The 12,770-nt window shown below is 42.0% G+C and overlaps 1 protein-coding gene across 2 annotated transcripts; it reads right to left on the minus strand.

Moving 5' to 3' along the window:
* Positions 1-1,021: 1,021 nt before the first annotated feature.
* Positions 1,022-10,791, minus strand: LOC307210394 (Golgi apparatus membrane protein TVP23 homolog B). Of its 2 annotated transcripts, none has more exons than XM_079966279.1 (7): positions 10,713-10,791; positions 9,188-9,270; positions 7,368-7,512; positions 6,619-6,708; positions 5,248-5,379; positions 5,022-5,150; positions 1,022-3,650 (listed from the first exon to the last, which is right to left on the minus strand). In XM_079966279.1, exons 1-7 carry the CDS (start codon positions 10,722-10,724, stop codon positions 3,618-3,620), a joined length of 624 nt encoding a protein of 207 aa, XP_079822405.1. In that variant the 5' UTR covers positions 10,725-10,791; the 3' UTR covers positions 1,022-3,617. The 2 variants fall into 2 exon arrangements, with proteins under 2 accessions (XP_079822405.1, XP_079822404.1); XM_079966278.1 differs by lacking the exon at positions 10,713-10,791 and adding an exon at positions 10,404-10,439.
* Between the last annotated feature and the right edge of the window lie 1,979 nt (positions 10,792-12,770).

Below are 12,770 nucleotides of genomic sequence, written 5' to 3' on the forward strand. Positions count from 1 at the left end.
TTTAAATAAGTTCCTGTTCTTCGCTGTTATATTTACCCCTAGGTATCTCACTTTTTTAACCACATTTAATTCTGTCTCTTTCTGAAACCTTTCTGATTCTGAAGAAGTCAAATTTTTTTCCAAAACCTTAGTTTTTTGCTTATTAAGCTTAAATCCCGCCACTCGACCAAACTCGTAAATCAGTTGTAGTACCCTTTTAGTACTGGGCTCTGGCTCCTGTAGGGTCAAAACTAGGTCATCTGCAAGTGTTGTCCTGCTGTTTCATCATTTTATTCTGCTGGAATTTTAAACAGTATTTTATTTGTTTTAAATGGCACAATGCTTCGTTTCAAATGGTGCTGGAAATGGCTCTGCGGCATGAAGAGTGGTCTAGAAGCTTGACAAATAAATAAAATGAGCCAGACCTAGCTATGGCTTGCAATGGCCTCATTAATAGCAAACTCAGAGCACTAAATCACACCAGTGCTGTAGCGTCCCAAGCTTAACTCTTCTTGGGCCACTTATACCTTCTCTTGGGGATTCCAGCAACCGATTAGCAGGCTCCTCTTCCTAGAGTTCCATTGACCAGCCAATGAAGACAGAACCCTTTCTGATTGGTCATCAAGATTAACAATTAGCAATGGCATTCATATGAACAAAAAGGACTACATGATCCTGTGGAACAAGGAGATTGTCAGTAACTGTGCCAATATCTCTTGCATGCACGTGTATGTGCACACACTCACACTTTGCATGTACAAAGGTAAAAGTCTCATTGGTTGCTCTGGTCACTTTTGCCTTTGGGCCATGCCCATCACTGGCCCACAGAGCAAGGTGATGGTTCTCTGCATAAGACATCAAATGCAGGTCTGTGAAAAATGGGTACTGGCAGCCACCCATACTGGCAAGCCCAACATCCAAAGAAAGGAGGGCTTTAGGAGGCCAAGTTAAAAATGTAAGCTTGTTAATCGGCCAGACAGACATTACACATCACTGCAGGCAAAGAAATCCAGGACACTAATCAAACCAGTTCAAAGGTACAGAACTTTTAAAAAAATATATTTCTTTTGAAAAACATGTTAATTCAAAAGGCTTCACAAGCGTGCACAAGAATTTTTAAATACATTGCTTAAGTATCCCTCAAAGAAATAATAACCCACAGCTTTACATTACCCAGATATCCAAACACAAACATTTAACTATCAGTATTCAGCACTCCGTTGAATATAATGTTGCCCGATAAATGGATTCTTCTTTTTAACCAATATCAGACAACATTGTATTCTCCTCTTTGTAACAGAGCTTCTTTGCCAGTCATCTCACTACATTTTCTTAACAGTAATTGAATAATACAGCTGCAACTTCCATTTAAACACCTTGAGATTTATGCAAATGTCATATTAAAAGTGTTGTATTTGATTAGAAAACTGCATCCAGCCAGCGTTAGTAATCCGCGTATGATTCAGCACTGAGTCTGAAAGTAGCCCAGCCAGCCAGCCAGCTACATAATATGGTCAATCCAGGAGCCTGTTCACATGACTCCAAAGGGAGTGTGAGGAAATGCAGTTATTAAAGAGGGTCGTTTGATGTAAAGGACCATAATCCAATCCTGGATGAAATGTGACTGTGACTTTAACAAGCAGATGACTGGCTCAAGGTAGTTTTTTTAATTCCTCTGGCCATCACAGGTTGTGTGTATGAACGAGCCCCCAAGTTTAACACACACACCCTTCTCAAATTGAACCAGTTAAATTACCCTTTTTAAAATGTAATGGTTTGGGTGTTCCAGTATCTTAGGGTTCATTCTCATACTGCATTGAGATGCTCTACAAGTGATGCAGGAGAAGTCGTCTCAGGCTTGCATTCTATACCTGTAGAATGTTGTGCATGCACACAATAACACCCCATACGTAGATGGAAAGATTACATGGATGCAGAATACATATGACTGCATGAAAACATGCTCCAGTTCATATAATACATTTTATGTGCACGGGAGTGTGCATGTATGTGAACACATGTTCATGTATGTGAACACATGCATGCAAGCCAGATTCTTTCCTGTCCCACAATGTCTGTAGCATGGACACATTGGGGCAATATGTGCACTGGACCTTTAACTGGCATTGGCTGTGTTTGAACAGAGCGCTAAACTATGGTATAAGCATTAGGTAAATGAGCCTCAGACTCATGCCCTCACCCATCCCTCAGCCATGAAGAAGAGATGGGAAGCCTTGGCTTCTCTTTCCAATTAATCAGAGTATACTCATCCAAAGTGTGGTTGCTCATACCATGGCTTGTTTATTGAAACAAGCCAATTTCTTAACACACAGTTTGAAATTGACACGCTTCTGTAAACCATAGTTAATACAAACCACACTCTTGTCAAGGTGCAGGCATAACACTGAACTGGGGTTGGTGAAAACAGAAGCAAAAGCTTCTGATCGCCCTATGGGTGCGCTAGAGGAACAGATGGGAGAGAAGCATGCAAGCTTGAGACACCACACTGGAACACAGCTATTACATATCTAAAAGGAGGAAGGGTTCTGAAGTCAGGTTTGCAGATATTCTATATGAAAATATGGACTACCACATTAGTTATTTATCTCCTGTGGCAAGAACGGAGATAAAATTCTATAGCAAAGGTCTGTCATAATCACATCAGCATGAATCTTCTCTACTTTCTACTGATTACCTACAGCATGTTTTACCTATATTAACTTATTACCAAGGAAAGGATGGTCAGGTGCATTAAATACTCTACATAACTTTATTAGGATGCAAATACATTCCTCTTTCTTTTTACCTCTGCTGGCTATTTAGGAAAAAAGCCGAAAACCAAAAAGGGTTGCTCCGATGCAGTCCTAGCAGCCTACTTTACAGTTGCACCATGAGAATTTGGTACTCCCAAGAAAGTAAAGAAAATGTTTTATAAAAAAGAGGGAGGGGAAAGAGACCAATCCGTACTAGCCAGGTGCTCTGAAATCCACACTAAAAAGTCTCAGGTCCTACACAAAAGAAAACGTTTGAGCTGAAATCAGTTTTGAAAGTTGAGACATCAAAGTGCTTTTGTTCAACTTTCAAAATTGGTACTCTACCGCAATTTTCCCAATTCCTGGTAGCAGAACTTATCAACCTGTTTTTCAAGTTGCCCCCTCCACATTTATGGGCTAAAATACTTCCTCGTTTTAAAAGAAAACAAGAAACCTATAATATTGTAATTATGTAGATAATATCTCAGATTTCATGTTAGAGGTCAGATTTTGTAGTTTCCGGGGGGATGAGAGATTACTCAAGTCCCTGCTCAAAGGGCTTCTCAGCTTTTGGGACTGCCCCAAATTTCACAAAAATGCTGATGGCAATAAACCGTGGTACTTATCATGAACTCTCTGCCATCAATATATTTTACTTATGTATAAGTGGAGCTATTGCACCTAGAGAGCCCAGAATCAAGTGTCAAGAAGGACTCTGCAAAATAGAAGCTGTAAGGAATATGAGAGGTAACCTGCATTTCTAGAAGATGCATTTAATTACGAAAAATCCACACACAGATTATAAATCTTCTGTACAGGGGGGTCAAGGAAATATATCTCATTCTCCAGAAGGAATTGAAAACAAAATGGGACTCTTCCTGATCTTCAAGACACTGCTTGCTCCTCTTTGGGCACAGTCTATAAAAGGAAAGAAAGCAGCATTAGATCAGGACTTTAAAAGACAGGGAATTGCCTGGGGGAGAAAGATCACCAAGAAGCTGAACTGTTCCCAACTTTGGAAAAGCATTCCCTTTAATATCTTTTTAAATAGCAGCAGGGTAGAAGGCTAAAGAGCAGCAGAGGACCAAAACAAGAATTAAATGATTGAGTGTGGATAGTGGAGGAAGGTATCCTGCTCAGACCCTCTGTTATCAGCTGACATACTGAACTCATTGTTAATCATCTAGTATTGCTTAATTTGTAACTTCTCATTGAGAAACCCTGGATCTCAGGATTCTGAACCTCACTTAAGGATAATTAGCTGGGCATCATTTTCACTCCCCGAGACCTGGAAACCTATTTTTAAAATGATATAAGTGTGAACAGTAATGTACGGGTCTTATGTTGAAAACCCTGAAGCAGCCTCCTATTATTTTCTGGACCAATTAAAAACTGTGACAAACTTTGCATGGCCAAGGCTTTGTGAAATAATGCCCTATAGAAAGATCCCAGAAGATGGAAGCCACACATCTTTTCAGAGAAAACAATGCTGTATTAGCATTTATCAACAGGCAAGGCAACATCAGGAATGAGAAGGAAGAAACAGAAGGGAATGACCCAAATTACAGATGGCTGGATTGCTTTTGTCAATATATGGACTTTTCCTCTAAGGAATTCAGGGGCTCCAAGGAACTACATGGGACTTACTGTTACTGTGCTCTGCACCTTGCATCGATCTGATGAGCATACTCCTCCCAGAGCCAATCAGTTACATGGCTCAATGGGATGTTGACATGCTGGCAGGAGGGGTTTAAAACTACTCATCCCTACATGCTAAGAGAAGAGAGGGTGAATGAGTGTGGAGAAGGCAGTGTGGCCACAAACTCACAAGGTCCTAGGACCCCAAAAGGATGTGCCCTCCTGCCTCACCGAATAGGAAAGGAGGTGTGGGAAAAGTCAAGGACAAGCACTGGGAGATGTACAGAAAGACTTGTTGTCTTTCTCAAGGTGGTCATTAAGCCACAGGCCTTGAGGAAACAATTCTCCTTTCTCCACATGGTTCCAGGTGCCCGGCAAACTACAGAACAGGGCACATTAAGGATCCTGTACTTTACTTTCTCAGAAGGATAAGGCAGAGGAAAAATTGTGAAGTAATGTACCTTTGAAGCTCAGAACAAACTCTCTTTCCAGTAATGGAAGAGCCAGATCATACTGTGATTTAGACTGAATTCAAAAAGCCTGCCAATATCTGGGCCACAATGAATTCAAGGAATGCAAAATCAATTGATAAGCACCAAAATACACTCTGGGAAGCAGGAAAAATGGCCATGCAAACAAAATCTCAAGTACCTGACGCAGGAGCTGCCTGCCTAGGTAAGAGGTCGCCACACTGGTCAGGTTCTTCCTGCTGCCTACTTTGCACCGGATATAGCCATACAGATTGGCCCCTTGCAATGTCACCCCCATTATCACTATCGCCTGTGGAGAGAGATGACAAAGATATGTAACGGAATTCAGGTATCATTACACTCAAAGGAACAAGTTCAGTCAGATATTTGCCAAGCAGGCCACTCACCAGCCACTTAACTTTGAAAGAAAACAGGGCGCTGAAGGCAAAAATCACCCAGAGCAAAGGGCAGCTGATAAGCCCTAGCCAGAAGATTCTGGACTCTGCTTCTGATGTTGTTTTCTTCGTCTGAGCAGATGCCTAATAATTTGGAGAGAAATACAGAAGTTTTCTTTTTTAACGTGGCTTACCAAATCTAATGCTCTGAACCAGCAGGACCTAAAAATTGCACTGGCAAGTCATACAGTAAGAACACTTAACTGCATTTTTACAACCATGTTTCCTACTGAGAAAAATATATTTCAGCCTGTTATTTTAGAAGGAAAAAAAAAGAGCCACCTAATCAGAATACCAAGGATTTCCACCACCTTAAGCCACAAACTATCACCCCATCATTTCCAGGCATGGCACAATGCCATGACACAATAGCCTTTTTATAAAGCTTCTAAAAATTGGGAGCACTGACCGTGGACATACAATAGCCTGAAAAAAAGATCATTCAGCAAACTGAACTAAAACATCCCAATGAAAAGCAGCTGAGGTATTTTTAAGTAACAGAATGTGATATTTTAATTGCATACAGCAAAATAAAGGATCAAACCAAAGTAGTTTTTGAGTAGTGCTGCATATACTGAAAATGAGTGTTAGTCGAATAATGATGAGAGGTGTTCCACTACTAGCGAACTAAAATCAATGAATTCTTCTATAAATAATGGGGAAGGAAAGCATGCCACAACTGGAAATAGTATCTCAGAGTAGCCATAGTGGAGGTGAAGGTTATTTTATCTTCAGAATGCTCATTATTCCTATCATTTTAAAGGCCTGTACAGATGTAACAGGGCTTGAATCCCACATATGATTACTGGATCAAGACCAAGCTCTAGGATGTTTGCTTCCTGCCACAAGGTTTCTCCTTTTCCATATGGATTTCCATTGTAAGACTTCACAATAATTAAAAGTTACATTTCAATAATTAAAAGTTACATGTCAACGTTTTAATAGTAACCAGGGTATTCTGCTATCCAGGCTCTGAAACCACTTAATGAAATCTGGTTAGTACAAAACAGTTAACATCACTGTTCATATAGCTTGTATAAATATAGTTTGGTCTTTATATGCCTAACTGTAAATACTCTATTCCACGTTCAGTAATATAATCTGTGTTCTTTCGCTGTGAAATTAATGACATGTCTTTGTAGCATTGTCTCTAAAGCAGAGGATAGGGAAAGCCAGATTTCACACGCACACTAACTGTTGCTCCAGTTCAATCTGTCTTATCTCCCCCAAATGGCATATTGAATGAAAGATGTCTACAGCCCAGGAAAACAACACCATATACCACCAACTGCAGACTTCCCTCAAGGACTGGGAGAACATTACCTTCCTGGCTTCAAACACCCAGTGGCTTTTGCCGTCATCATCAACTTGGTTCCACCAGCGGAGGCCGACCATCAACCTCCCTGTGACATTCTAGAGAGAGAAATACGAGTTTACTCCATGGGATAAGTGAAGGCAGGAATGAATTGATTCCTCCCATTACATAACAGCCTGCCTGGTGGCCTTGGATGCTTCTGAATGTGCCTGGGATTTGCAGCACCTTGGGAAACCACAGACATCTCATGCCCTAGAGGGGACTGCAGTCTGAAAAGGGGGGGTTATTTATTTTTTTTGTATTCCTCCCCACCAAATGGCTTTACATGGGTGGTATGTAGGGTGCAACTCCATCACAGATGCTGAGTTCTACTCAAGAGGGGTCTAGATGCCTCTCTACATGAAACCAGCCAGTTACAATCATCCCTAGAAATGGCTGGATCTCAATTCATGTTGGCAGCCATTGTGGTGTAGTGGTTAGTGTATCACACCAGGACTAGAGATACCCTGGGTTTAATCAATACCCTATCCCCCCCCACGCTTTCAAAAGGAAGCTTGTTCCTTCAGAGGTTAAATGTACTCTGCACATACCTAGAGGTATGAGAGTACATGCAAAAACACTTGCTTACTTTTCCTACTGAAGTTAAGGGATTTAGAAGAGAGAATTCTAATTCAAAATCTAAGAACTTGGCCAATCTGCCCACCCTCCTTTGAGAACAGCCATGCTATAGCACTGACAAACTCCCAACAGTATTTACCTTCACTGCCCAAAAGTCACATGACAGAAGTAGGATGATCGTCACCATACAGGCAATATAGCTGCTGCTTAACAATTCACAGAGTAAGTAGACGATTATTGCACTAACCCGGAAAAACAAGTGAAAGAAGGAGGCTATCGGATGTCTGTAAAAGGCACATGTAGACAATAATTTAGTAATGCATTTATCTGTTCACTCTGTCCAAATCAAAAGGCCTAACAAGGGTTATAGTTTCAATCGTAATTCCATGTTATGGCACTTCATAAAGACAGAAGTAATTATAAAAACCAACTAATTAATTACCATAGCATAATCAGTGTGGGCAGACAGAAAGTGTCAATCTTTAGCTGGTGAGATAGACCTCTCTAACAGCACTTCCTTGCAAAGTTTGCTAAGAATACAGCGGCAAGTAAACATTGCAGTTCAGAAGAATACATATATTTCCTTCTAAAATAATAATCTGCATGCACAGGTAAATCATTCAGATGGAACCTATCCAGAGCTTTGTCAAACACTTTCAGACACCAGAAGACTGGCCTGGAGCAGTTCTGTGCTTAATGATACATTGTGCATTCAATGCTATGCAATGTCAAATCCATTAACTCTGTTTGGATCATTTTTTCTTTGCTCACTCTGAACTAGGGAATTTCAAAGCCACCTTAGCATGCCAGCATCTGTAAATGCTCCAAACCAGGTTTCTTGCACCTGGATAAGAACATAAACACACCCTTTGTGTCAGACAGTATAAATAAACCATAGTAGCAACAATGCACAGGCAAGCAAATGCTGAGTTGTCTGGAAAGCTATCCACGGTAGCATTTTGAATTTTATTTTTAGCCTCCAAAAGTCTTTGGTCGATAAGGTTTTATTTATTTGCAAATAATCTTATATACCACCAATGGATATAAATTATCGAGGTGATGCAGAACAATATCTGCGATAAAACTTAAAACAAAGTGGATGGCATGCAACATTGGGGGGCTGTTCCATGAAGGGAAGGGCCATATCACAGTAGCAGAGCAGAAGGTCCGAGGTTTCATCATCAGCATCTCCAGGTAGAGCTGAAAAAGACCCCTGTCTGAAATCCCACAGAGCCAGTATAGACAACAGTGAGCTGAATGGACCACTGGTCTGACTTACTACAAGAGAGCTTCCTATCCAGTGCTGCAGCCACAATTCCCTACGGGTGGCAAGAGACCCCCAATTGTGATTCCATATGCATCCACAGGCCTTAGTACCTACATGGCAGTTAAGGCAATCAAACGCCTGCTGTGATCCAATTTACATGGTCCCCAGCACAAACAAAGAGCATGGGGTTGCGTCACAAGATCTCCTCCATTTCATATAATCCTGGTCTATTTCCAGAATAGCATCACAGTGCCATTTTCTCAAGGTATATGGGAAGGTTTTTCAGAGCCATTAGAATGGAAGCCCTTGCCCAGCTTGATTGGATTTCTCTATGGCTGATTCCTTACCGAAATATATAAAAAATACCTCTTACTAGATGCAGTATGGTTGATTCCTTACCAAAATATATAAAAAATACTTCTTACTAGATACAGACTCTCTCTATATATATATCTGATATGACTTATTTTGACCCATACAGAACTAGAATATAAAGCAGGTAAAATTTAAATATATGTATCATATGATATTCAAGACAGAGATCCTACAAGAAAGCTCTTCAATAAAGCATATAAGAAAGCCAGTGCCAGAGCTTTTATTTTCCCCAAGCTCACTCCAACAGACAGACACAAGAAATGGCAGGTCTTGTACCAAAGAGATGGCAGCCCAAGACAATTCTGTTAATTACTTACTTTATCTTTGATTTCTTCGGCCTCCTGGAGGTTTCATCATCAGCATCAAAGAGTGACACATCTTCTGTGTCATCACTACTGTCCTGGACAAGCACATGGGCAAGGGTTAGAAAAGACAGCATCAGTGGTGAGATTACATAAAATCATAGAATTGTAGAGTTGGAAGGGTCATCTAGTTTAACCCCCTGCAATGCAGGAATCCTGCCACAGCCATCCCTTGGTAGGCTTGAACCCCCAACCTTCTGGCTAACAGACGCACTCACCACAGGAGGGCAGCTTATACAGTCAGACAATACCGTACATTCTGAACACTTTATCTGATCTCTGTTTTCTTGAGACATTATAGAGCATAACAAATTATTTCAGAGAACAGTAATGACTTCAACTGCATAAACATCCTTTCCCTTAGATAATGTAGTTGTCAGTTATCTATTTTTTTCTGGCCACTTGTTCCAGATCCAAAATACTGTATGTGGTTTTTTTTAAATGCATTTTTAAAACCTTTAGCATTTTGTAAATTTCTGCAAATGCCTGAAAAAGTCAAATTATATTTTAATATTTTCTCATCTTAAAGGACCATTCAAAGTGGTATTTCATATAGTTTCATTTTCAGGGGTATTAATTATTATGAAAAGGCACTTTGCACAGCAAGAACCCAATCATTTGGGAGAATGCCAAGACAATTAATTGGAAAGAAAATTTGCCACTTAATATGTTTGCTGCCTTTGAGTCCCTGTCAGGGAAAAAGGTGGGGTATGAATAAATAAATAATAAAAATATACAAATAAAAATATGCTTACTCAGAAATAAGTAGCACAAAGGTAAATGAAACTGACTCCTATGTGTGCACAAGGAATACAGTAGTCAAAGTGTGTTGTGGTGGCAACTTGTTTGTTTGTTTTTGTTTGTTTGTTGATTGAATTGATATACTGCCCTAAACTCGAAGGTCTCTGGGCGGTTCACAGAACAGAATTAGAATATACAACCACAAAATACATAACCAAAATAAAAGCAACAATCCAATACTCCCCCCTCCATAACTTGGAATCATGTTAGTTTACTACGGCCGAAAAAACTTCACAGCCACCGCTACTCTTCATTTTGACACAGAGTGTTTCCTTCTAATGATGCCTAACTTCTAGGGTTTGGGAAATCCTAAAGAAATGCGATGCATATAAAGCAAATGCAAAAGAAACGAAGAGGGATAAAAGAAAACCAAGGGCGAAGAAAGCAACATTTCCCCCCCAAACAAACAAGCCCTTAGCTTTGTGCATAGAGGAAAGGAGGTCGGTGGTGAGGTTCATCCCGCCGCCCGCCCCTTCCTCCTCTGTAAGCAAAGCAGCCCCCCAAGTCGTGCAGCCCCAGACAACGACCCCACCTGCGACCCACTTTCCCCCGCGGGCCCCCAGCCATCTAGCCCCTCCCCCGGGCCCTCCCCCAACTCGCGCCCCCTCAAGGGCTCCCTCTGACCCGCCCCGCTCGCAAGGAAACCGAGTCACCCACCCGCTGTCCCCCACATCCCCACCTGCCGCAACATCGCTTCCGCCTTCTGCCACGTCACAATGCCGCCCAGCGGGCGAAACCCGACACGCCGTCGCTCTGCGACCGACGCGCGCGATTATAGTTAGAACTAGAAAAAAATACAAGAGCGACCCGCTTCTTGAACTTCCGGGAGTAAAAAACAGCAACGAAGAGCATCCATTTTGGCCGACAGATAAAAGAAAAGAGAGACACATCTCAGGTTCCGTGTACCAGTATTCCGCATTTTCATCGGCAGCTGTTTTAAATGTGTCCTAGGGCGGCGCGGAGAATATCAGGTGTCTTCGCCGGCGTATTGGGGACTGAGCTGCTGCAGCAGGAATGTCCACCCAAAAACGAAAGGAAGCGGCAGGAAGGACGGGAGACTGTGCTTTTCCCGGCTCACGGCTTATTTCGTGTGTTTTAATGCCGTTGCATGTGAATCCGTATGCCAAATATATATAGCCGCTTATTGCAAAGGGAAGCAATGATGCTGAGAGAATGGCTCACAATATTTTCCATCCACCACCACGCCACTCCTCCTAAGATACTGTTCATATATACAAGGAGAGAACAATCATCCTATATTGCCCCCTCAGGATCCATCCAAATCCAGGTGTCAGTTGCATGCAGAAGCCTTCCCTTCCAGGACTTGCATGGCTTCAAATGTTGACAAGCTTGTTCTTTATTGCTACCTGCCTGTTCATTCACTGTGAGCAACATTAAAATCTTGAATTTCTCAGTTGATTTCTACAGGCTGCAGTCAGTTAGTTCTGCCTCCGTCAGTGCCAGATGTACATATAAGCTAAGCAAGCTATAGCTTAGTCCCCCCCCCCACCCCCCCAAAAAAAAAAATTAAAGGGGGAAAAAAGCACCTGGATGTACATTTCCAAAATATAAGATAAAAAACCAAGTAAAATAAAACCTACATACAGCAACAGTGGCAAATGGCTTTAGATAACTATTAGGTCCATAAATTGCCACATAGCATATATTCAACACAAAAACCAGCGACAATTTGTTGTTGACAAAGGACAGGTGGACATATAAAGGGCCCCATTACCTTCAGTAGCTTAGGGCCTCATCAAATCTAAATCTGGCCCTGGCCTCAGTGGAGATCTCCCCTGTCCTTCCCTGTTTGTTTCTGCTTCCATATCATTCAGTTTGTCATGCTTCTTCTGCAGGTGGTTTCATCATTTCCAGAAGGCTTTAACTATTCAGAATGTTTTAACTATTCAATGCAGCTATTTGAGGCTGTTCCCATCGAAGCTATGAGGAGGAGTATAGCCAAAATCAACTGTACTGTATATGTGCAAGAGCAGCATGGTTAAAATGCTGCTGGGCCCAAGAAACTCGTGCAATGTGATGCAAATTCTTTGCAGGTTTGGCCAAACTTGGCCCTCCAGATGTTTTGGGACTACAACTCCCATTATCCCTAGCTAACAGGACCAGTGGTCAGGGAATCGTAGTTCTAAAACATCTGGAGGGCCAAGTTTGGCCATGCCTGCTTTACAGGCAGTAAGCACCCCTGGTCTCTGGTTTCAAATGTGGCGATGTAGTCTCCCTCCTACCCCCATATTTCAAGTTGCTGTTCCCACCAGAGAGGGGGCAGGGAGGTCTTCATATGATGTTCATTGCCTAATCCAGTTCACTGAAGCTGCCCTCTGTGCAAGTGCTGTCACCCCTGAGTGCACAATGCTACCCGAAATGTACACACCTCACCTTAACTGTGGCTTCTGTTTTCTAATCAGATTAAAGCTGGATTGAGGGAAAACACATCAAACAGAAGTATTTCTCAAGAAGTCACAGGATACCTATGGATTATGGCTATTGTCATGTCTAGGTAAAGGTAAAGGTACCCCTGCCCGTACGGGCCAGTCTTGACAGACTCTGGGGTTGTGCGCCCATCTCACTTAAGAGGCCAGGGGCCAGCGCTGTCCGGAGACACTTCCGGGTCACGTGGCCAGCGTGACATCGCTGCTCTGGCCAGAGCCAGAGCCAGAGCCAGAGCCGCACACGGAAACGCCGTTTACCTTCCCGCTGGTAAGCGGTCCCTATTTATCTA

Source organism: Podarcis cretensis, assembly GCF_951804945.1.
Source record: "Podarcis cretensis genome assembly, chromosome: 2".
In the NCBI taxonomy this organism is placed as follows: Eukaryota; Metazoa; Chordata; class Lepidosauria; order Squamata; family Lacertidae; genus Podarcis; species Podarcis cretensis.

Coding starts and splice junctions, on each gene's coding strand:
- LOC307210394 (XM_079966278.1), bottom strand. CDS start 10,424: ATGTTGCTTTCTTCGCCCTTG. Junction 5,380..6,618: donor GGGTGTTTGAAGCCAGGAAG/GTAATGTTCTCC, acceptor CCAAATTATTAG/GCATCTGCTCAGACGAAGAA. Junction 5,151..5,247: donor CTTTCAAAGTTAAGTGGCTG/GTGAGTGGCCTG, acceptor CTCTCTCCACAG/GCGATAGTGATAATGGGGGT.